Genomic DNA, 23,789 nt, shown 5'->3' on the forward strand with positions numbered 1-23,789 from the left:
GCGACATAAAAAAAAAACAGAACAATGAAAGGCATTGAGGTAATAATATAGAAAAATTCTTATAGTAGTTAGTTTTTGTTTGCTTGGTTCTAAAATCTCTGCACCGATTTGACATACGAACTGCAAAAGAATGCTGCTTTGCATCCGAAGCTGGACTGAAACTGCACCGCGTGAACACACACCTTACACTCAGAAATCCTGGCTCGACACCCAGTGCGTTAACTCCCTTGTTTCTTTCTATGCATCCAAGACAACTTCTATCGACTCACTCTGAAAGGCCTTGTGCACCCTGGGTGTACCCACGTGCCTGACCTTCGTCTGGATGCGATGCAGGTATTCTACACGAGCTCTGCAAAAATTAGCACACACAACGAAGAATCCTCTTGAAGCAGCTCATATATCTCATGGCTGGAGATCTACCTTGCAACACACACACATCGAAAGTATCTAATAATGAAGCCAAAGTAGGGTGTGAATTTAGGACCGAATTCCTTATGCTTGCAGACTGGGTAATTCAGTGTATGTGAGACCTATTATGTAAGAATTTTATAAATATAATTACACCCTCTCATCGCCAAAACCACCATTTGACACTTTCACTACACATACATCAGGATGATGTAAGAAGCATTTCTGATCTTCCTTCTCTGACCGATGTCCGATGTCTATGTCATCCCCGCTAGGAGCTCCCTGTGTAAGCAGCACGTCTTCCGCTCTACCACGTCCCGGCAGGTTACTCTTCCTGGTCCTGACACTGTGCTGACTTAAAGCTCTATTAACACAGAAACAATGAAGATAGAATGCAGAGAGAAGTACGAATAGTTGACTGAAAGTAGTTTTATGCCAAAGCAAGTCATAGAGAGCCTGGGACGAATTCTCTTGAAGGAGAAGAAACCTGTAAGCGAATTAGTGATGCTGCTGTGTGTGATAGTATTTTGTGCAGACTATGTACAGAGAATAAAGTGGAATGACTTTCGCCAAAATCTGGAATAGCGCCTCTTTTAATTAAAAAGAAGCCGTGCTTTCCATGCTGACAAAGACTCCGCATGTGGCAACCGTGCACAGTCCAGTCTTCTACCTGTGCCCCTGTCTTTCTTAGATTTGTTCAATTTGGGCACAGGCCCAATGGACACTTTGATGCATTGGAAGCACGAACACTTTACGCAGCGTCAGCCATCGCAATGAAGGCCGGTTGCCTCAGGCTCAAGCCGGTGGGCAAATGGCAGCGGCGTCGTTATTGAGAATAGTCGAGAAACGGACCAGTGCCATCCTGAACTCGCAGTAACATTCTACAGCTTGGAAATCACAGCTTTCAAAATATTACAACAAACTGCAAAAAAGTTACAAGAATACGAGTAAGCAGAATCAGTGTTTTGAACATTGAGCTTTAAAGTTAAGGTAATCCAGGTACGTATTTGCAAATGACTTCAAAGTGACTGCCAAAAGCCAACCTAAAAGCATTTCACACAAGTTCGTAGAAATATACAAAAAATTTTTGCATGATCTGATACTATTGACACCGTGAATCTAAAGGAGTTCTAAAACACATTCAGAGGAGAGCACAACACGCTTAATCCCTACAGTGTGTTGCCATAAAAACCTGAGCCGAATAATACACTTCTGAATGCAGCAGAGAACCCACAATCACGTGCGACAACCAAATTTCACATGCTTAGCGCTCCAAATTTTCCACAAGTGCAAACAATGCCTAACAACAGAATCCTTACCTTTATACATTGGCAGGGGCAATGCTTGAACACTGTCGTGTGGAACTGTGCACCTTTAAAGAGAAAATAGGCGTCACTGCCAGAGCCTTTAATAAATCTTTCTTTAAACAGGCCAAGATGACAAAATTTCCAGTTTCTGAACAAGGCCTACTTTGCTTCTGCCAAACGCTCTGCTTAAAAGCTAGGAACCACAACTTAACACATTTCAAGCTCAAAACTAAACACGCAACTTTACACATCGCCGGGCACGGTCAGACCAGAGCCAGGCCTCTCACAAACCAGGAAAAGTTAAAAGCGCCACATCTTTGCAGGCTACTAGGAGAGCCTACAGATAGGCATCAGTAATGTATAGATCACAGGTCTCCATTTCTACACTTCACAGTATGCAACACCATGCAATTTCTGGACTACCTAAGTGCTCACAGACTCACATTTTCCCCAGCTTTTCGATGAAGACAGTGATTGGCCCTTCGTTGGGCTCGAAAGTTGGCGAGCCGGCAGAAGAGCGGCAACCTTCCAGCGTGCAAAAACTGACAAGAGGAGAAGGAAAAGCGTGAAGACACTGCAAATAACAATTTCACTAAAGATAACTCAACTTCTATGTAGCGCATTATAATTTGCTTGGTGGTGAAACTGTATTCGCTGCTTAACAAGAGGGTCTTAGAAATAAATTTTTATTAATGAAGTCACAACTATGAAATCTTCAGAGAACATGCATTTTTGCGTGTTGATTCCAAATATGTAATTTAATTTAATAGACAACAAGTCCTTGTGCACTTACGCAATATGTTAGGTAACTTTTGCCGAGAGTTTGAAAGAAATTCTGCTGTAAGGAACTCGTTAGACTACATGCCACTGGTTTCTCTTGACATAAAGCTATGCAAAAGGGTAAAATTATCATCCTGCCTCTTATAGAAGGTGAGTAATAGGATTTTGAAATCATCAGTTTCTTCCAGCTTGTGAAGTGGCAAATTCAAAACCCTGTAACTCAACTTCTATGATAGGCAGGATAATAATTTTGCCCTTATTGCATAGTTTGATGTCAAGACAGACCAATGGCATGCGTCCTAGCAAGTTTCCTGCTGCAAAATTTATTGAAAGCTGTCGGCAAAAAGTTGCATAACATATTATATAAGCTCCCCCCTCAAGTGAGCTGAGGGATCAGAAAAAAAAAAAAAAAACTCATGCTGAATTATCAGTCTTTTTTAAAACTTCAAATTTACTGTTCTATTATAGTGAATTACATGGCGCATTGAACTCGAAGGCATTTTTCTATTGCCTTCTTTTTTTTTCTTTCATTTCAGAAGCTGAATACGCTTTCAGCCCCTGGCCCACCTACTGCATCAGGTTTCTCAATTAGTCCCATTTGATCCTTTGGCCTTCGTTTGCGAAAATTAACTACAAGCGGAAATTTAAATTCCTTCCACCCCACTGGGGCAGAGCACAACTAACCTGACGTTTATGTCGATGGAGCCCTCGGGGGTGCTGGACGACTGTGAATTCTGGATGGAGTGCAGGCTCACAAACCCGTCCGTCTTGAGACGTGACAGCTGCCGGAGGGTGCGGCCACCATTCATGTGGGCAGCCTGCATAAGGACCACAAGACACCCGCGTGTGGCCACTGCCCAGTTTGCATGCAATCATTCCGTTACGTGGCAAGTATGAGGGCTAGCTTCTTGTACGAAATGCATGCCTAGAGGTTTTCACGCACCTCATGCCGTTCACCACTTCACAGGTGTAGCTTTCGAGGTCCTGCTGACACTCAAGCGTCTTATCGTCACTGTGTTATTGCCCTGCCCGCAACTTTGAGACTGGCAAGGAAGGCTCTTCCTCCCGGAATCAGGAAGCAGCTGGTTTGTATCAGCTGCATTGTTAGCACAGATTTCTGCAAGGCACCGTACCACCTAGCCCATAGCACTGCTTGAGCCACAGCTGGCCTGCGCGTCCCGATTCTATGCTCTGCTGCTCTCAATGATGCACCGTAATGCCTCAACTCATATGCATCGTATGGTGTACTATGACATCTCACTGTGTTGCTCCTTCTCTCCTGCGCACACTCCGCTTTTCCCCTCAAACCACCGCGGTGGGTCAGTGGTTACGGTTGTCATCTGCCGACCTGAAAGATGCAGGTTCGATTCCAGCCATGGTGGTTACATTTCGATGCAGGCGAAATGCTAGAGGCCCATGTACTGTGCGACGTCAGTGCACTTCAAAGAGCCTCAGGTGGTCGAAACTATCTGAAGCCCTCCATTACTGCGTCCCTCATAGCCTGAGTCACTTTGGGGTGTCAAATTCCATTAACCCTTTGAAGGTTTTTGCCGTATATGTACGGCGGCGGTCTTCTGTCCCGCAAGGTCTTTGCCGTACGGGTACGGTTTCGATCTTCCGTTTGAAATTTTGCGCCAAAAGAACAATGCGTGCTCACTGGGGGGTGCTGCCACCTCTTTGGACTTACAACAAGTGTTTGAATTTTGTGCTGCCTTCTTACGGAGATAAGCAGAACTTATGTCTAGCTTTAGCGCAGCGGCACAGACTGCGGCAACAGCCCTTTTGTAGTTTTGGTTTCGCCGCGTGATCGCAACGGAGTCGCGCGAAATTTGAGTTTTCTTTTTGGCAGCACTATCTTGCAGTGGCTGCCGAAGTTGATCTCTATCTTTATTGGCGCTGCTCTTAGCTTGCTTACCACCGTTGCTCGCGAGGTATTCTCGCCCTCTGTGGCAACGCGCCTATGCGGTTTCGATTCCGCCGCGGGATCGCAACGGAGTCGTGCGAAACGTGTTTTCTCTTTGTGGGCACTGTTTTGCAGAGGCGGCGAAAGTTGATTTCTATCTTTATTGGTGCTGCTCTTAGCTTGCTTATCACCGTTGCTATTCTATTCTATTGAACATTTTAAGTTCTTGCTGGACAATATTCGTGGAGCGGTGTGACTTAACATCTCAGGCATACCGCAACTTTATTAGATCCCCCTTAAGAAGCCTTTTATAGCCGTAACAGAGCCCACTTGATCTAGACATTTTTAAGTCTAGCTTTTCTGCAAACAACACAGCCTATGCAGATAGATCGCACAAACAGCCTCCCGAGCCTTCTGACCTCTCCCTCACAATCTGTTCGTACCAAAGTTACTACTCCCACTAAGGTGTCCGGTTTCTGAAGTCAAGAACGGTACGTGACTGCCTCGCACCACTGACATCAGCAGTTATTGCCAAGGTGGCAGCCAGTGAATGAACGTCGTGCGGTATGAACGGCTTTCAGACTTAGTCCTTCGTGGGCGGACGCTTTGTACCGCAGCACTTTGCGGGCCGTGTAAAATTGCGCAGATAACCAAAAGAGCGGGTGCATACTCTGCGATATTAGCCGGAAGCACGAGGCGACACTACTACTGCACGACTGTGACTATACGTGAAAACGCCAGCTTGCCCAGCTATTATATTTCAGCGAGGTAAACCCCTGTCACTATATATTTCATCTCAGGGCAAAAAGCCAGCCGCCGAACCCCTCGACAAACTTATATGCGAAGATATTGTGCGTATGTCGGACGTGTAATCACCATCTTAATGGTCAGCTGTACACGAAATGTAACGAATACGTGACACTTGATTAGCAGATACCCTCGGTCTTTCCTGTGAAGACCATTCGCACAGGCAATGTAGATGGCAACATACTAATTCGGATCTGATAAAAAGGAAGCCTTCCAGATTGTGCCAGTGGCATTCCGAGCCTTTCCAAAGTGTGGTTCACGGCTTAAGCATAGGACTACTGCCAGAATCGTGGATATACTCTGTAGCCAAAATACTGTGTTCGTCGCCAAGAGTGTAGCTCCACACCCTGTGAGAACTGACTTTTTCAGAGAAGCATGCCACTTATAACTAAAAAATACCTCTTTGAGGTAGTAAAATGGCTTCTGCAATATAGTACTAACAATTTTGGCGGATGCCAGAAAACAGATGAATGCTGGTAACTAGTAAGCTGGTCAACTTAATTTGAATAGTTAATTTTTTAACGATTAGAGAAAGGCACTTGATTGCAAATGAAGATTTTGTAGCTGGCCATCAGCAATAGGCAAATCAGTTTTTAGAATTTCGAAAGCGTGATCACTGTGGGCACTGTGATTCAAAAAATTTCAGAAACTTCATGCGAGATTCGAAAATTGCCTTCTGGCAAAGCACACATAGCGACATCTGCTTTTGTACATCACTCCAAGGGGGCAAGACCATAACCACTGAGCCACTGCGACGGCCAGGTTTGAACCATTACGACACCAAGCAGTACAAGCGCTTGGTGTCGTAATGGTTCAAACCTGCCACGGTACAAGCGCTTGGCAGGTTTGAACCATTACGAAACCAAGCGCTTGTACCGTCCTCTCTTTTGTCAGGACAGCAGCGTGGGCATGTTGGTTACTCATTGGTGATGGAACAGCAAAAAACACCGGGGGCAACATACATGTGCTGACTTACAACTCATTTTAATTTCGAAGAAACAGGGCTTCTTTTAACTTCTTCACACCCTGAAAACACATGGGTCACAACTATATTGTTAACGATATCATTTCTGATGGATGAGCTTCCTGCTCAAGGGTCTCAGAGTTTAAGACCTGCGACTTGAGTTCAGTAGAGGGCATGCCTGCGGGGCCTATGAGCACGTGATTTTTGAATATGTGAAATTCTCGAAAATCTGCTGAGCCACAATGCAGATAGAAATTGTGTGATCAAAAATTTAGATACTATAATATTGATGTTACGACTCACCAGCTACAAATAACTAGTTTTCTCTCTTCTGAAGTACCCCAAACTGCTATCACTATACCACAGAAGTTGTCTTTATACATCAGAAAGCATACTGTCAAAAATTATTGGCGGGCTTCCCTGAAACACCCAGTATATACATTGAGTCTGGCTGTCATCACTTCCCTATAGCACAAACATTTAATCTTCGCCGTAGGTCAGCGGTAGATAGGGTGACTTTTTTATATATGGCTGCGATGTTGATGAATCAGCCACAAGCAGTGACTCTCATGGATGTGGAATGAGAAGAAGCGCAGCAGGCACTTGGTACCCCAACTCCGATGGCCACAGAACCCCAGGCCATGACCTTCGCCGCTGCAGTACGCACTCTTGAGCCCCCAATGACACCCTATATGTCCTCTCCACCATGAACCACTTGTTCCAAAACGCTGTCTGCCTGTTTCTGCCTGACCAGCCTACAGGCAACGCTCAAACGCCACGAAATGCCACGCCTAGAACTCTTCCGACAACTGTCCGCTACGCTTCCAATGCGCTGAGGCCGCATATTCTTCGTCACTGCACCTATAGAAGAATCGGCCTGCACAGCAACTTAATTGATGCCCCGTGACCAAAACGCAGCCAATGGCCCCAGACCTGCGCAGAGAGGATTACGGGTCATTGAGCTGCCTGTCCCGCTCACCATCACTGTCCACACCACGTTTCGCATTGCTGGGCCGCAGCTACGCAGCGGCTGTTCGCGGAAGGTGCTAAAGTTCCGCAGAGGAAACCAAAGAATGCAACTTTTGGAGCTGAGGTTGCTCACCAGCGAAACAACGAAGATCCTCCACCGAACATGAAGATGTTGGATCTGCCACGCCGACGCCGCACACAAACACGAGAATGATGAAGGCGCGATTGGGCTTTAGAATGACCACATCAACCAGAAAAGCCCTGACGACGCGAGCTACCCACCATCCACATACCGACAAAGCCGTGACCCGACGCACACAGGAGGCCATCGTATTACGTGAACAGGGTGATGCAATGCGCGAGTGGCCATCAAGGGACACACCTTTCCTGTGACCTTCGTAGTACTACAACATGGTCTCGCGATGTGATACTGGGAACAGATTTCCTTAATGAGCATCAGGTGATCATCAACCAGCGTTCCAAGCTCATCACACATTCAAGAAACGAAGCTTTCCCTTCGATGACAAGCACAAAGAAGCATGTTGGCCTGAATGTCTGGGTGAACAAGGGAGCATCCCAAGCCGGTCAAGCGTCATGGTCACCGTAGGTGCCACAGATGCCAAGAACATGAAAGCTCTCAATGAGGGGAACACAGAATTGGTTCTAGAGCGCGGAATCGGCTTCACAAGAGGCATAGTACACATCCGCAATGGCCAAACTGAAGTGATGCAGACGAACTTCAGCGAAGAATTCCGGCATGTTAACAAAGGAACAAGGATTCCTTTCATCGACGAACTCTCCGACATTCTCGACGCCTTCACCCTTTCCCGTCCAGACGATTTACCTAAGGAAGATCACAAGCACGTCTTAGACATAAACCAAGTCCTGCCCCAGAACAAGCAATACCAGGTCCGCTGTCTGCTTTGAAGCTACAGTGAGTGCTTCTCGTCATTGCCGAAGGCTCGACAAATGCACTTTGCCAAGCATCGTATTGTAACAGACCAGCACGCCAGACCTCTCCTCCAGAGCCCCTACCGTGTGTTGCCCCGATATGCTTTGCGACGACGTCATTCAGCCATGAAAGAGCCCCGGGCGGCACCGGTTGTTCTAGTGAGGAAGAAAGGCAGTGCACTTTGACTCTGCGGTGATTACCGACACCTGAGCAACATAACAAAGGACGTCTACCCACTTCATCGCATTGACGCCACACTGGACTGGCTGTGCATGTGCTACATGTGTATGCATGTGCTGCGTAAAAATTGTGAACTCATAAAATCAATATTAAAAATGCTATTTATGGATTGAGTAACTCACTGATTGATTGATTGAATGACTGAACCTTGTACACGGGAAATTCTCTTTCCAGCACATAGGATAGCTCTTGCTCACGAGTCCCATTAGTGAAGCATGCCACGACCACTCGAAGATGTCCGCCCAATAGTGGTTTCCAGCTTCAGCAGGCATAGCAATACTTAATTGCAAATCTGCGCGTCAGCGTCTAGCATCTAAGCTCGGACAAGGCATCAGTATCGAACTGGCTGCAAATTTTATCGGAATCTAGACAGGCGTGTCGCAACATTCTAATGTGGAATAGCAGCCTAACATTCACACGACCTCGGTAATATACAACGCGGATGACAATCACGGCGCTCTCGTTACTCCTTTTCCATGAGCGTCCTTAACAGCTCTCGGCAACTGACGTTGAATGCAGCGGTGCCATCACTGTGCACCTTGCCTTGGGCTCACCCTCATAAACATTCTTTCTTTTTCCTGCAGGCCTCATTTCTGGCACTCCCGCTGTGAACGACGCTGTTGCTTCGGCTTCACTCTGAACCGCCGATATCCAAAGTGCCGAAGCGCCTGCCAGAGTCCATGCACAGCGAAAGAGGAAGCAAACAATGACACCAAAGAAAAACGGCGCGGCCGCAGGCGTCGACACAGAAGCGCCGCTTCAAGTACGCCCACCCAAGCCCTGCTGCAGATGCGCAGTGTTTGCACTTGCCTCTTCGTGGCCCATCAGGCTCGCGAACGACCCTGAGGACGCCTCGCCCCGTGGAGAGGTACACGCGTGACCCCATCACTACCGAAGGTGGGGGAGGAGTCGCTCGCGTGATAATGTAGTTCGTGCCCAATTAACTCCGCTTAAGAACGGAATTCCTCTCACCCGGACTTCCTCACGGGAATAATTAATTATTTCATAGACGTTATTTATGACCAAGCCTACTTATACAGCATCTACAGGTTTAGATCGTGACAGACGCCTTGGGCTTCAGTGTAGGTTAGCTCCTAAGGTATTCAGTGACAGAACTGAACAGAAAGCAAAGTAGCGGAAGCATCAACCGCATTTCTCTGTCTGAAAGTGACAGGAAGAACTTACAGTATGCTGAAGCTTATCGGACGCCATCCAACTTTGGAATACGCGTGCTGTTTTTAAGTGCATGGATGCTCAGAAATAATTAAGTTATGGCACACTGGAGAGGCTCTGTAGATTATCATTAATGATAATTATGGCTCACCTACATGATGTGAAGGGTGCCAGTTTGCGGTAAAGCTCATGGCTTCAGTAGCGCAAGCCTTAGACAGTAGTGATAAGAACATCATGTTAGCGTGCCGCCTATCGGCGTGCTCAATGCACTACAAAATGGCGGTCACCAAAGTCTGAGTTCATGCCGCAATAAGGACAATCATTTCATCCATCTCAACGATTGAAAAATGAAAATGCCTGTATTTCTTAGTGAGCAGGGATTCGTTACAGCTGAGTCATATAATGTTTCGCATTTATACTTAAATTACGAGTAATGGGCGTCTAACAAGATTAAGTGATGTGATTAACGCTGCATATGTGATCGTCCTCACTTTGTGTAAACAAGCGTCCTCTTATTTTGTTGCGTTCTGTTTTCTTTTGGGGCTTCTCTTATTTGGGCTTCATGCGTAAGAATGAAGGTAGCGTTCAGCTATGAAAGCAGCGAAGCGCACATCTCTGCAGAGCGCGCATTCCGCATTCAGGCTGTAGGTTTCGAGCACTGTGGTTTCAGGTTGCAACTTCATCAGCGATCCAGCTGCCATTCTAAACGTTCAAGCAGAACAGTGTGCACAACTACATGTTTTTTTTTCGTGCGCTTTTGGAACCAGCGGACTGTGCGACATAGAGCGAAGTGCGCATTGATGAGGAAATATGTGCTAACACGCGCGCAGCAGTTATTGAAATGTCGTGATAATAAACATTGCCAAGTCTGCCCGGACTGACGTGCTTAGCATGGAAGTTGATGACTGGATGGCTGTCGCAAGTTTGGCCCATCGCGGCGTAGATGGAATGTCTTGTGTTGTAATCTTGTTTGCGCCATAGTGGTACTGCCGCTCGTTATGCAACACTTCCCGTTTTTTTGTCTCCTAAATGGGAGTTATGTGTGCTGTGGCTACAAAGCTTGTATCACATTAGCGCAAGCAGCTCTTGTTTGAGAAAAATTCGCCATAACAAGGAGTCAGGGGAGATGATACAACAATGTTGCTGTTCTTCATTGATGTTTCCGTTTGTTTGCTGATCCGGCGACACGCTGCGACAGGCGGACAGGACAACGTTTTCTTCCACTATGTCCGTTTATCTTCAGCTATATTGCAAAGTGGTCAGCAGGTACTCCCAGTAAAATCTACAACTTCGAACTCTTAAGCAGACCGAGTCCACACCAAGCGGGATCCTCGTCAGCCTCCGACTATTAAAGAGTCTAGCACCCAAACTACAAGTTTCAGAGCCAGGCCAGAACCCGCAACCAAGTGAAATATCTGCCTCCAGCTCTCAAAGAGCCCGGAGCCTGCAACAAGCCGGATATCCGTCAGCCTCTGAGTCATGACCGTATAGGACCATTTCGTAAGGTTTAAAGCGGGTCGCTTCATACACTTTCCTTAGGCGAACAATCATTTGGCACAAATCTTAACACCCTGCCCGTTCAAACTTTCAGGCTCTCGAGCTGGGCTTGCAATGTCGTCGCCTGCAGCACTATCAGCGTTCATGCGGGCTAAACTACCAGTCTCCAAGGATGTGGATTGAAAACGTGGTCTTCTTCATCTTCCATTTCTGCGCGTGAAAGCGCCATCAGAAGACCATGCAGCAAGCCACACGAAATGACGGGAGATTAGAAGCAGTGAAATTCAGCTATAAGGCCCACTGATATCGCTATGTAATTAAGCAACCTACAATATTCCTTGCCCTGAGTCTATGTCAGTGCACGTCAAAGAACCCCAGGTGGGAGAAATTTCTGAGCCCTTCACTGCGGCATCCCTCATAGCCTGAATCGCTTTGGGACATTAAACCATCATAAACTATTTTTGAAAATTTGATAGCCTTCCCTGAAACACCTGGTATATATCTAGGGAGCACTAGCCTTTATGCACTTCGGCTAAGGAGTACTGAAGAGCACTAATAAAGTCCATGAGCTGTAGCTGCCCATTTTAATCCAATAGAAATGCCTTCTGGAGGCATCTGCATTGCAGTCCTTTAAATAAACATCATCCGCATGCTTCTGAAAAAAAAATAATTGATTTGATGGATACTCACCCCTCAAGTTCAGGAAAAGTAAGCCGAGAAATTTTCAATTTCAGGGGAACTGAAAAGAAATAAACCCAGAAGTGCACGTTTATACGCAGCTTTCAATGTATCTCGCCATCTGAGGATTTGCAGAAAAGCCTTAAAAGTGTTTAGAATACAAGAAATCTAGAAAAAGAATCTACCCTACAATGAACTCAAGTAAGTCTACTCGGCTACTGACTTCATCAAGAGTGAAACAGTAAAGAGCCATTACGTCCTCGAGAAGGGCCGCATTTGAAATTGTGAAGTAGCAAATTCAAATTACACTGAGAGGCCAGCTGAAAGTAACTTCTATGCATACTCAAGCCGAAAAAAGCAATTTCTTTGAGACTGGAGAGTTAAAAAGACATTGCTGAATAAGTCAGGCACGGATATCCTCCCAAAGTTTTAACAAATGAAGGGCATAGCCTCTCCTTGACATTTTTGGCTGTTTTCATCGTTAGAACTGGCAGTGAACTTAAATAATAGCGGTGCAACTTCCCATGTCTTCCTCTTCACATCTAAGATCACTCGTAGACACTCACACCAGTGGGCGCTGTGCCTCTTCGGCCCCCCCTGTACGCGATGCAAGTGTTTCAGACGACATCTGCAAAAAATTTAGAACACAAGACCCTTAAATTTGTGGCATTGGGTATGTGAAACACGCTTTCGTCTCATCTTATTTTAAATTTTCAAACTGGAAAAACCTTCGTTTGCAAGCCCAGATCTCAATAATTCTTTTCGCACTTGTCTCTGGAACACGTGATGATATCTAATGATATTAATCGGTACCCAGGAACGCATCGCAGCGCACCTTTAAAGAGTCGCCGAAGGAAATGCTAAGTCAGGCTACACTGATACGTGGTAGGCTTCTCTGAAAGTTAGGAGAGTTTCAAATTGGGCTAGTTGGTGGTTGTTATTCTCGTGCATTGTTGCGCTTACGAAGGAACTTGGACACAATCAGGGACGACACAGAACAGATGTGCGCAAACTATCAACTGCAAGTTTATTTCTGAGTGCATGTATATATAGGCATTGTCAAGACAAAAACAAAAACAAAAACAAATCCGTGATCACATCGTCATGGCAAGATATCTTTTAACGTCCTGTCCAGCAGTAAAAAACATGCATTATCTTTCTGACTTAGCTGTTTGTTATTATTTTTCCAAAAATTCTTTTTCCTGATTTGAGAGCTCGATAGAAGGCACGCTTACACATGGCCCTTCTTTTCCTGATTGTATGCAGTATGCTTCCCAAAGTTCCCTGATTAGCTTCTCTCTTGAACCGAGCAGTATTGCTGTCTGCTTAAAGTGAGGTGTGCAATTTTTGCATCTGGCGCAATGCGCTGCCAGATTTCCCGGTGAGTTGACAAGACTGCAGTTGCGCCTATGTTCTCTGAGCCTCTCATTGAGGCACCTACTGGTCTGGCCAACGTACGTTTGCCCGCATGATAGCGGTATCTTATACACAACACCTTCGCGGCATTCCACGAACTTTGTCTCATGTTTGACGCCACATGACACCTCTTTCTCGGCATTGTCTTCGTCGTTTACTTTCGCGCACATTGCTTTCAATTTTTTGGGTGCTGAAAATACAACTTTTACGTCGTGTCTTTGTGCAACCTTTTTCAGGTTGTGGGAAAGTGCATGGACGTATGGGATAACCACAGGCCTCTTCTTTTCTTTGGCATTGCCTTGGTCCTTTGTTCGGACTGTTCTTCTTAGCACTTTCTCTGCCACGGAAACGAGCAAAGGTGTCGGATAGCCTGCTTTTCTCAGGCGTGTTGCCTGCAGATGGAAGCTTTCTTGCATCTTGTGGCTGCATGATTTCTTTATGGCCTGCTCAAAACATGACATGGCCATATTTCGTTTGATCAGCTTGGAATGGGCAGAGTCATACGGTAGTAGGCCTTTCTCATTGCGCGTTTTGTACTGCCAGCATATATGTGGTTCAAGAGTGAGAGCTAGATCAAGGAACTGTGTCCAAGTTCCTTCGTAAGTGCAACAATGCACGAGAATTCTCTGAAAGTATAATTTTCAACGAAAGCAGTGCCTTTCGCAGAGGTGCAATCGTTCCATGGGGTAAATTTTGTCCAAAAATTTTTGAGCACCGAAAATGCCAACAAGTTGCAAGTCAGACCCTTGTCACACGGGTGCGCTTAACCACAGTTTTCGATACCTGTGGTTACTACTATCCACACAGCAATCAAACTGCGGTTATCGCGAACCGTGCTTGGCAACCTTGGTTTAGGTCATTAACCGAGAAGGTGGCGGCATCTATAGACAGAAAGTGCACGTAGGTGTCAGAGCGAGAAGTGCACGAGGTGGCCCGCTTCAAGAACATACTTTCCTTTGCACAAAATTATGTTTCAAGAGCAACAAATCAAAATAGGCAGTGTGTATAGTACCATGCGATGACACTTTTATGCAGAGTTCGATCTCGTCCGAAGGTGCAGTAACAGTGCATTGCAGCAATGTCCCACGGCACTCAAGCTAATCATTTTACCACATTTAAACTGAAAAATCTGTGGTCCCTGCTGCAACGTTGAAGCAGCTGACACATTCGCAATGCTCGCTGCAAGCGCCACCATCAATGGCGCTCTGGCGTGCTACTCCAAAGTCATCGCTAGGCCTAACTTCTTTCGTATCGAAGCCACAGAGGACGGCGCCTTTGAATTGACCAAAACTATGCTACATTGTCTACTTATGGCACTGCCTCACTGACAACCTCATGGTTTCATATTAAAAGAAAGATATATGATTGATTTAAACGACACCTTAGCAGTGGCACTGGCGTGCAAGCAGATCGGGCCAGTTGCACTGAAATGGCGGCAGCTGCTACGGGGCTGGGAGCATAAAACTACCTTGTATTGCAATTATTACTCCTACCAGCAACTCGGTACAGGTCAGCAGTCCTCAAGGAGGACTGCTTTATTTTTGGCATTCACGTAACCCAGAGCTTATCACTGTGTTCGTTGCAGCGCAACTCAGAACGGTGGCGAGCCTTGTGACGACAACGAATCATGATTCGAGATAACCGCAGTCAAGTTTGGTATCTGTGTTTAGACTGCCTGAGTGACTGTAGGTCAACCAACACCAATGTTTCAGCATCAGCAAAATTTCAACAAACATAAAAAAAAATGGTGGCTAACAGAGCAAGATGGTCATCTGCATGTGCCATCTGTGAAGTACGATCGTTGGCTAGACTTGGCACATAAAATGCAGCGGCAAGTTCAAAGTGCATCATTATGCGGGGAATAAAACAAATTGAATTTTGTCACCAAAATTCAGAGGTGTGATCATTACACGATTGCAATCATTATGAGATTAACACTGTAAGTGGCCCGCACAAATCTCAGCATAACAGTGTAATGCACTTCAAAAAAGTATGATAAGATTATGAGTGTACCACTACAGTCAAATGCTGAAGGCAACATGCAGCAGGTAATGTCGAAATTTATAAGCGCGATTGGTAGTTGTCTGAGCCAGGCCTAAATGACATTAAAAAGGGTAGACAAAATAGAACTGTTGGTCGACTTCATTCTGTTGTAATACTGAAAACATCTCAGTACCCATGTCCAACATTCTTGGGAAACAATTATGAAAGTTGAAAGATTTCAATATACTATTCTAGAAACATTAAAGAGCGCTTGCAGAAGAATGCAAAGGCATCACGTTGGGCCCGATGTCACTGCATTATGAACTCCATTTTTGGCCCGTCTTCCTCAGCCAGGAGGCACAGCTGCAGTCATGAGTAATTGAAGGAGTCCTCCAAATACCGAATGCAGAAAAAGCAAAACTGTTCCTAAATAAGCTTGCATGAAAGAACATTTCATCAACCTCCTTAGTTCGAAAACCTGCTTGAATTAGTTGCGTTGTCATTGCCACCTGCCACTTACAGGGGTACATATTTTAAAAAATACTATCCCTATTATTATATAGGTTTTAACATGGGCAATGAAAAAGGTTTTAGCGGAGGGCTCCGGATTAATTTAGACCACCTCAGAATCTTTACCGTGCAATGACATTTCACACCGCAGGCCCTCTTTGGGTTTCACCTCCATGGAAATGTAGCCACTGCGGCCTTGATTGCCTGCCACCTCCATGCACTCAGAAGCAGAGCACCCCAACCATAGCCACCATGGTTTTTGTTTGTGGCAGTTTAGAGTGCCAAAGCAAAGCAGGCTATGAAGGACACCATAGTGAAGGGCTCAGGAAATTTTGACTACCTGGGGTTCTTTAACATGCACTGACATTGCACAGTACACAGGCCTCTAGAATTTCGCCTTCATTGAAATTCGACTGTTGTGGCCAGGATTGAGCCCCCGTCATTTGGGTCAACACCCAAGCGCCCTATCCAGTGACCACCGTGGCGGCCGTACCTAAGGCAACAAACGTACTGAGCACTGCACTCTCGAAGGAAAAATGCTCAAGAGCGTAGTACTACTGCAAGAACGTAGCTTAAATGCCGCCTTTTCACATAGCCTAGAATAAACATAGTATGCATGACTATGCATATGCAAATTAAACACTACGACACTAAATCGCAAGTAATTTTTACTTCATAAAAACCAATAAAATTTTACCACCAGTGGTGTTCTTGATAAACTGTTCAAGGTGGCAATCAACCACGACACTGCCAGTACTATAGCTACATTAAAAAAATCAGAAAGGACCAGCAAACGACAAAGAGGAGAAGAGTGATTTCCTCTCCACCATCGGCAGAAGATCAGAAAGGGCACATTGAACACACATTTAATCTATACCACCATCAGGGGTACACCTCTTTAAAGGGGTAGAGATATCAAATTCCAAGGTTGTACAAAAGACTGCCATACGTTTCCTTTGTATGTGAGGACCATAAGAGCGAAGTATTAAATTTAAGGGAGGTCTAGAACATATTTTAATTTCATTTTAAAGTTTGTGAAAATGCTCACTCTTGAATGCTGAGCCATCGCTAGTGCATCAATGTGACGTAGGAACAGAGAAGAAAACACAAGCATTTCCTACGTCATTGCACAGTTTTCTGACGTACGGGACCAAGTTTTGCGGTTTCGCGGCCTAGCAACCTTGGTTACGCACGCTCGCTGCACGCTCGCGAGTGCGACGGTGCTTTACGCCCGGCGTTGCCGCAGGCGATGTCGTTGCCGAAAGATCCACTTTTGCAGAGGCATATTGCCCGTGCTCTAATGTAGGAAGCATTCTCTAGTATCATGGATGTTATGTATTTTCTTGTGCGAACGTGAAGTACGCCGAGCATGCAGGCCGGCCGGCCAGCCTGGATCCCATCTGTCGGCGTCATAAAAAGGAGCTAAAGTGTGTTCTTGACGCAAAATAATAAACCCTCGGATAAGAAATGTGAAAAATGTGTCATTTTTGAGGATCGCTGACGAATACTGAGCTGCTGGCAAAGGTAACGACTGTGATACGAGCAAACTTTTTGCCACAACCGCCTCGCAGCTGCCGCTGGCCCGACGTTGCGGTCCGGCTCGCCTGGCGCCCACTCGCTTCGCTGCTGAAGACGTCGTGGAGATTTACTATACTATTATTTTATTGTGAGATGATGCTGTTGACAGTAAAGCAATGTGTAGAGTAGGCCTTTTATTATAGCGCAGGCGACTTCCGAAGCGCCGGCCGCTGCGACTTCGATGCGGAAGAGGCTATAGGCCTAGCGACGACCACGGCAACCAGGCAGCAGAAGAGCTCGTCGCCCGGAGTGCCCGCGAGCGATGCCGTTGCCGAAAGCTCGAAACATAAGCAGGCATGCTTTGTCGCTGCTCGAGCAGTCTTTCTGAGGGACTGCTGTACGGTGGCGAAGTGCGACACCGGTTGCGGGCGGAGCTTGGGTAGAGCGGCGCAGCGATGCTCACCGCTCCGTGTCCCTGTTGCAGTGGGGCGGCAGTTCTAAAGCGACGATGTGGCAATATGGCTTGATGAATGTTGCTGCGCGTGCATTATTTGTCTAAATAATGATTGCACTTCGCGCTCTGAGCTCGCTACTTGTTTTTGGTCGGAGAATGTTTTCGCTCGGCCACTGATATGCCCAAGGCACGTCGGCCAACGGGTCTCGTTTTGGTCGGCGGCGTTGTCACACTAGGACGACGCTTGGTCGTTGGGGCATCGTCGTCGTCGTCGGTGCAGTGTGACTGGCTAGTCTGGGAACGACCAGATTGGCCGACGCGACCGTCGGCGTCGCTGTCGCGTCGACCTCGGGATCCCGTCGGCCTAGTGCGAACGCGCCTGAACTGCGCGCTGGTCCCAGGCTGCCCTAGTCGTCGCTAGGCCTAGGTGGTCTCGCTTCCGCAGTTGACGGCGCTTTGGAAGTCGACTGTGCTATAATAAAAGGCCTACTCTTCACATCGCTTTAGTGCGAACTCGTTCCATAATAGAAGATAAGTTCGATTTCCACGACGCCTTCATCAACGGAGCTAGCAGACGAGCAGCGCGCACGAAGCAGCAGCGTCGAGCTGTCGGGATGGGAAAACGTCGGCGTGAGGTCGGCGCTGTTGTCGGCAGTGTGTGACACACGGGTCGGCCGACGGCTGCTATCTCGGCGACGCGACGACGATGCGCTCGTCAGGCGATGACCGGCGCTCGGTCGGCGTCTGCGCAGTGTGACAGACGCGCCGACGGCACGAAAATCGCTGCCGCCGACCATCGCCAGACTGAAATCGGCCGATCGTCGGCGTAGTGTGAACGCGCCTTTACCATTTGACGTTGCCTACACGCTCGGCGTTCGCTGGCACAATTTGAGCTGCGTCAGGCCTGACGCCTGCCTCCTCTTCGGAATCGCTGGCCAGCGGATCAAAAAAGAAGTGGTTGTCGGGGTTCGAACCGCGGCGTCTTCTTCCTCGTCTGCGTCATCCCGCGATTCCTCATAATCAGTGTCTTCGCCGAAATAAAACTCTTCTTTCCGACTCGGAGCTGTTCGACTTGCCCTCCGCCCGGCTCTCCGTGTTTACGCGCACCACGTGCGTGTCAAGCAGACGACATGCCTACACGACGTCACGGCTTTCCGGACCCACGTGACAACGCATTCTCTGGTTTTTGACATCATGAAAGAGCTTGGCAAAACCTGGCAACTACGAACCGAAACTGAAACTGCTGGGTACAAATAATACGATTATTATTTATATAATGCGAGTTCATGCTTCTAATTCTAAGATGGTGTTCCAGGCTCACTGAATCGCTACGCATTATTTACAACCCAGAGATACAACACAAAAATTTGGTGTCTCTACCCCTTTAAGGGTCCCAATGTTACATCTTGCTTAAAGGGGTGGAGACACCAAATTTGTGGTTCGCGCGTTCTTAGTTTCAGACGTTTCTTATGGCTCCAGGAAGCATGATACACACTCAAAGATTCATATATTCACAGTGAATAATTTATTATAGCATTTTTAGGTGAACGATTTTCGGTTTCGGTTTCGGAACGCCGAGTTGTACAGTGACGTCACAGAGGGGGAAGATCAACTGCTTCGCTTGGTCACGTGGGCCCACAAAAGTTGTGACGCACCTACTGCTGCATCGTCTGCTTTCCCACACACGTGCTGACCAGCGCATATGAAAACAAACAACTGCACGTCTAGTCCCAGCAGCTCGGATTCTGACAGATCTGATTCCAACGAGTGAGGACATCGACTTTTTTTTTTGTTCGCACGCTAATATCGCCTTCGCGGGTTCGCGTGAGGATGCGAAACACTTTGCAAAATGCCAGTAAGCATCGCTGCGCCGCTCTACCCAAGCTGCGCCCACAACCGGTGTCACACTTCGCTGCCGTGCAGCAGTACCTGAGCGCTGCTTGGGATGGAGTACAAATATCACAAGAAAAGACAAGATCGCCTTGTTATCAGAACTGCCAGCTATACTCGAGCAGCGACAAAGCATGTCTGCTTATGTTGGGAGCTTTCGGCAACGGCACCGCTCGCGGGCGCTCCGGGCGACGAGCTCTGCTGCTGCCTGGCTGCCGTGGTCGTCGCTAGGCCTATAGCCTGTTTAGCGAGCGGCCGGCGCTTCGGAAGTCGCCTGCGCTATAATAAAAGGCCTACTTTTCACAAATAGCTGTAGTGTTAACAGAATCATCTCACAATAAAATAATAGTATTGTCAATCTCCTCGACGCCTTCGGCAGCGGAGCTAGCGGGCGCCAGGCGAGCCGGACCCCGACGTCGCGCCAGCGGCAGCTGCTAGGCGCGGTTGTGAGAAATTTGCTCAGATCACAGTTGTTACCTCTACTAGCAGCTCAGTATTGGTCAGCGATCCTCAAAAATGACATTTTTTTCACATTTCTTGTCCCATGGTTTATTATTTACGTCAAGAACACTCTTTAGCTCGCTTTTATGACGTCGGCAGACGGTATCTAGGCTGACCTACCGGCCGGCAGACTCGGCGTACTTCACGTCCGCACAAGAAAATACAAAACAGCCATGCTACCAGAAAGGATGCTTTCTAGATTCGAGATACGACAGCATGACTGTGCTAAAAGTGGATCTTTCGGCAGCGACACTGCCTGCGGCAACGCCGGGCGACGACCTGCGCGCTGGTCCCAGACTGCCCTAGTCGTCGCTAGGCCTAAGCTGGTTTCACATCCGACTCCGCAGCTGAGGGCGCTTCGGGACTGGCCAGCGCTCAGAAACGTGCTCCGCTCGGCACCCCTTTACTGTGAACTCGTCCCACAATAAAAGATATGTTTGATTTCCACGACGTCTTCAGCAACAGAGCTAGCAGACGGCAGGCGAACCGCACCAGGTAGCAGCAGCACAAAACCGGCTATGGGATGAAATTTGCTTGCATCGCAGTCATCACTTCTACCAGGAACTCGGTATTGGCCAACGATCGTCAGAACAGATGCATTTTTGATATTCATATATCCCAGGGTTTGCTATGAACGTGAACAAACAATACTATCGCGTTCTTCAGATGCCGGCGTTCGGCACGAAGACTGGCGCAGGCCGCCCGTGTTTTGGTATGTGTTTTGGTATGACGTCACTAAAACTTTATTTTTCTACACCCCTTGTGACGTCATGGTTGATGGCGCTAGCGAATGGGTCTAGGTCGTGAGAGTGAGCATTTAGGTAATCTTTGGAACCGAATTAAAATATTTTTTAAACGTTTGTTGCGTCCAACACCTGGCTGTGACTGCCCTTGCATACATAGGAATCCCATAGCAGGCTTTTTATAGCTTCAAAATTTGGTGTCTCCACCCCTTTAACGAACAGCTGGTTATGAAGCACGTTTTCAGCTACATGTTCACCCACTAAAATTCCAGAAAGGAACAATACAAAATTATTATTCCACGATTGCCATTGCTCTCTTCCCTGAACATGCCATGTACGATATCTCCCACGCATTTCAGCAATTTCAAACAATCCACCACCGGTTGGAAAATGGAGTGTCAGTGAGTGGCATCATGCAGATTGCTGGCTCCACTGTAGAAGCCAATGCTGCAAGCTTTAAACTGATTGCTCCGGGACGATTTACTGAAACTAAGGTGTTGCTGAGATCCTGGCATGGTAACAGATCATGTTTAATCCTACGAGATACATGTGGCCTAGCACGAATCCAGAAGAATTGATGTGATAAACAAGGCCGTTAATCCAAGAACATTTTTGGAATTTTGCTAAAATATCATAGTTCCCTTGCGGAATAGAAAATGAAGAGTTCAACTGCGATTCTTCTTTCCTTTTCCACTTGCGGCTATAAAGCATCAAACAGATGGGCACAACTGCAAGAGGGCAATTTTGCAGGAAAAACAAAGGCAGTGAAGTTTTCGTGCACTGCAAAACAACAAATGCAGGGCGTCAGCTTAGGCAGATACTAATACCCTCTAAAAGAAACAAACCATAATTAAAAAGCCTATGGTTATACTGGCCTGCAGTCCCTCGTGACAAAATCGTCTGCTGAAAGCACTGTATCCTGTGGAATTTTGCGTACTACAAGTTCCATTCTCTCGTTACCGCGTCTCACACCCTTGTGCGGCCGTCGTTTATGAACCGCGGTGAAATGTCTTCAAAATAAAAGGTCATCGCGCATCTGGAATGACCAGACTAATCCACATCCTGTCGTATTACACACGGCAATTTTGTTTACAATAGTATCCGCAATGCACATTTGAAGAGCTAACAACAAAGCAATGCACTCCTAAGATTCATAAGGTTCAACAATAAATAGAAGAACCTCTAAAGTAGCCAGCGTGGAGTTCTGCCAAAGTAAGTTGCTCTGCTGTGGATGGCAGGTGAAGCGTAGTGCCTTCATCCTAACTCTTCTAACCACCACTAGGTGTACATAACCCCTAATGCTTTAGGACGCAAGCGCACAGTCTTGCCCAATCACACTCTCCATCATGCTATGGCAATTGAGTTTCTTCAGATGAAACATTAAGCATTCATGTCAATCACAGTGTGACTTGTGTCGCGCATTCTTCGCTATGAAGGAAACGCGAAGGAAATAGATCCTGAAGTGTATCTTTCCGCAGAAACGTATGCGTTCAGATTTAGTTTAAGGAGCCACTGCATCAACGTCCACACCACGTGCCCCTAACAGAGCCCTTCAGCTTGCTCGTCATATTTCAATACTCAGAAATCCAAGAAACGGACCGGAGAACATGCATTTTGTTTCCAGTGAGAAAAACATGTAGACAGAGGAAGAGTGGACACCACGCACATCGGAATGCTGCTGCTTTGCCTTGCTACTGAGGTGGGGATAAACACGTGATCTCACCTGGAAGGCCTTCCAGCACGCTCGGCAGAAAGACAAGCTGCCTCTACGTGACGACAGCAAGCCAGACAAAATCCTCCATTTACAGGACGTGGCGACAACTCTCCAGATTAGAAAACGTGAGCTGACCATCAAGCCGCCCTCTGTACTGGCCGCCACCACGTGTCCTTCCTGCACCACGAGTCGCATACAGATCTCAGCTGCAGCATACACACCAGGGCACACATACACTGCAGAAAATCTATTCCTTCGGACCATATACTCCGCAGCCAGATTTCGAGTACGTGAAAGACAGCACTTTTGGAAGAAGTTATTTCAAGCGCCTCTTGGAGCCCCCAGGCATGAGACAAAAACCTGACAGCAGAAGCAGCTGAAGCAGCCTAAGAAGGTTACTGCTACCACGCTACGGGGATTTCTTGTCCAGATGGCAGTAATAACTGCGTGACAGCTTCACTTAACAAAGTGGTGCATAACCGGAATATGTGCCCAGTTCTCACACGTCACTTTTTCTGCAGGTAAAATCAATTGAGGCGCCCACGGAGATCAGAATGGTTGCTATTACGCTGTAAAAAAAAAAAAAGCGAAATACACGTCGTTCCCAAACAACATAAGCGAATTCATATCATTTTCTTCGAGTTGGGTTTTTCATACAAGCACTATCTGCCAGCCTCCAGACCAGCATCCTAGCTCAAACACACGAGCAGCTACCCCAACAGGGTGATGCAAAGCGCAACTGGCCGTCAAGGCCTGTGGCCTTTGTAGTACAACAGCATGTTCTCGCGACGTGATACTGGGCATAGATTTCCTTAATGAGCATCAGGCGATCATCAACCTGCGTTCCAAGCTCATCACAATTTCGACAAATGAAGCTATCCTTTCGATGAAAAGCAAGAAGAAGCATGTTGCCCTGACTGTCCTGGATGAACAAGGAAGCATCCCACACCGGTCAACCGTCATGGTCACCGCAGGTGGCACGGATGCCAAGAACATGAAAGCTCTCCTCGAGGGGAACACGGAATTGGTTCTAGAGCGCGGAATCGGCGTCGCAAGAGGCATAGTACACTTCTGCAATGGCCAAACTGAAGTGCTGCAGACGAACTTTAGCGAAGAATACCGGCACGTTAACAAAGGAACAAGGATTCCTTTCATCAATGAACTATCCAACATTCTCGATGTCTTCACCCTTTCCCGTCCAGACGATTCACCTAAGGAAGATCACAAGCACGTCTTAGACATAAACCAAGCGCTGACCCAGAACAAACAAGACGAGGCCCGCTGTCTGCTTAGAAGCTACAGCGAGTGCTTCTAGTCACTGCCGCAGGTTCGACAAATACCGGTTGCCAAGCAACGTATTGTAACCGACCAGCACGCCCGAC

The 23,789-nt window shown here is 47.0% G+C and overlaps 1 protein-coding gene across 3 annotated transcripts; it reads right to left on the minus strand.

Annotated features, from left to right (window-relative positions):
* Positions 1-503: 503 nt before the first annotated feature.
* On the minus strand, positions 504-22,551 carry LOC149357486 (uncharacterized). 3 transcript variants are annotated; one of them, XM_089584748.1, is made up of 6 exons: positions 22,417-22,551; positions 11,691-11,739; positions 8,174-8,245; positions 3,180-3,313; positions 2,159-2,257; positions 504-1,780 (listed from the first exon to the last, which is right to left on the minus strand). In XM_089584748.1, exons 3-6 carry the CDS (start codon positions 8,207-8,209, stop codon positions 1,645-1,647), a joined length of 405 nt encoding a protein of 134 aa, XP_089440874.1. In that variant the 5' UTR covers positions 8,210-8,245; positions 11,691-11,739; positions 22,417-22,551; the 3' UTR covers positions 504-1,644. The 3 variants fall into 3 exon arrangements, with proteins under 3 accessions (XP_089440874.1, XP_089440875.1, XP_089440876.1); XM_089584749.1 differs by lacking the exons at positions 11,691-11,739; positions 22,417-22,551 and adding an exon at positions 8,885-8,949; XM_089584750.1 differs by lacking the exons at positions 8,174-8,245; positions 11,691-11,739; positions 22,417-22,551 and adding an exon at positions 3,439-5,969.
* Positions 22,552-23,789: the final 1,238 nt, after the last annotated feature.

This window comes from Amblyomma mixtum, chromosome 3, assembly GCF_055824585.1.
Source record: "Amblyomma mixtum isolate Tamu chromosome 3, ASM5582458v1, whole genome shotgun sequence".
NCBI classification, from domain to species: Eukaryota; Metazoa; Arthropoda; class Arachnida; order Ixodida; family Ixodidae; genus Amblyomma; species Amblyomma mixtum.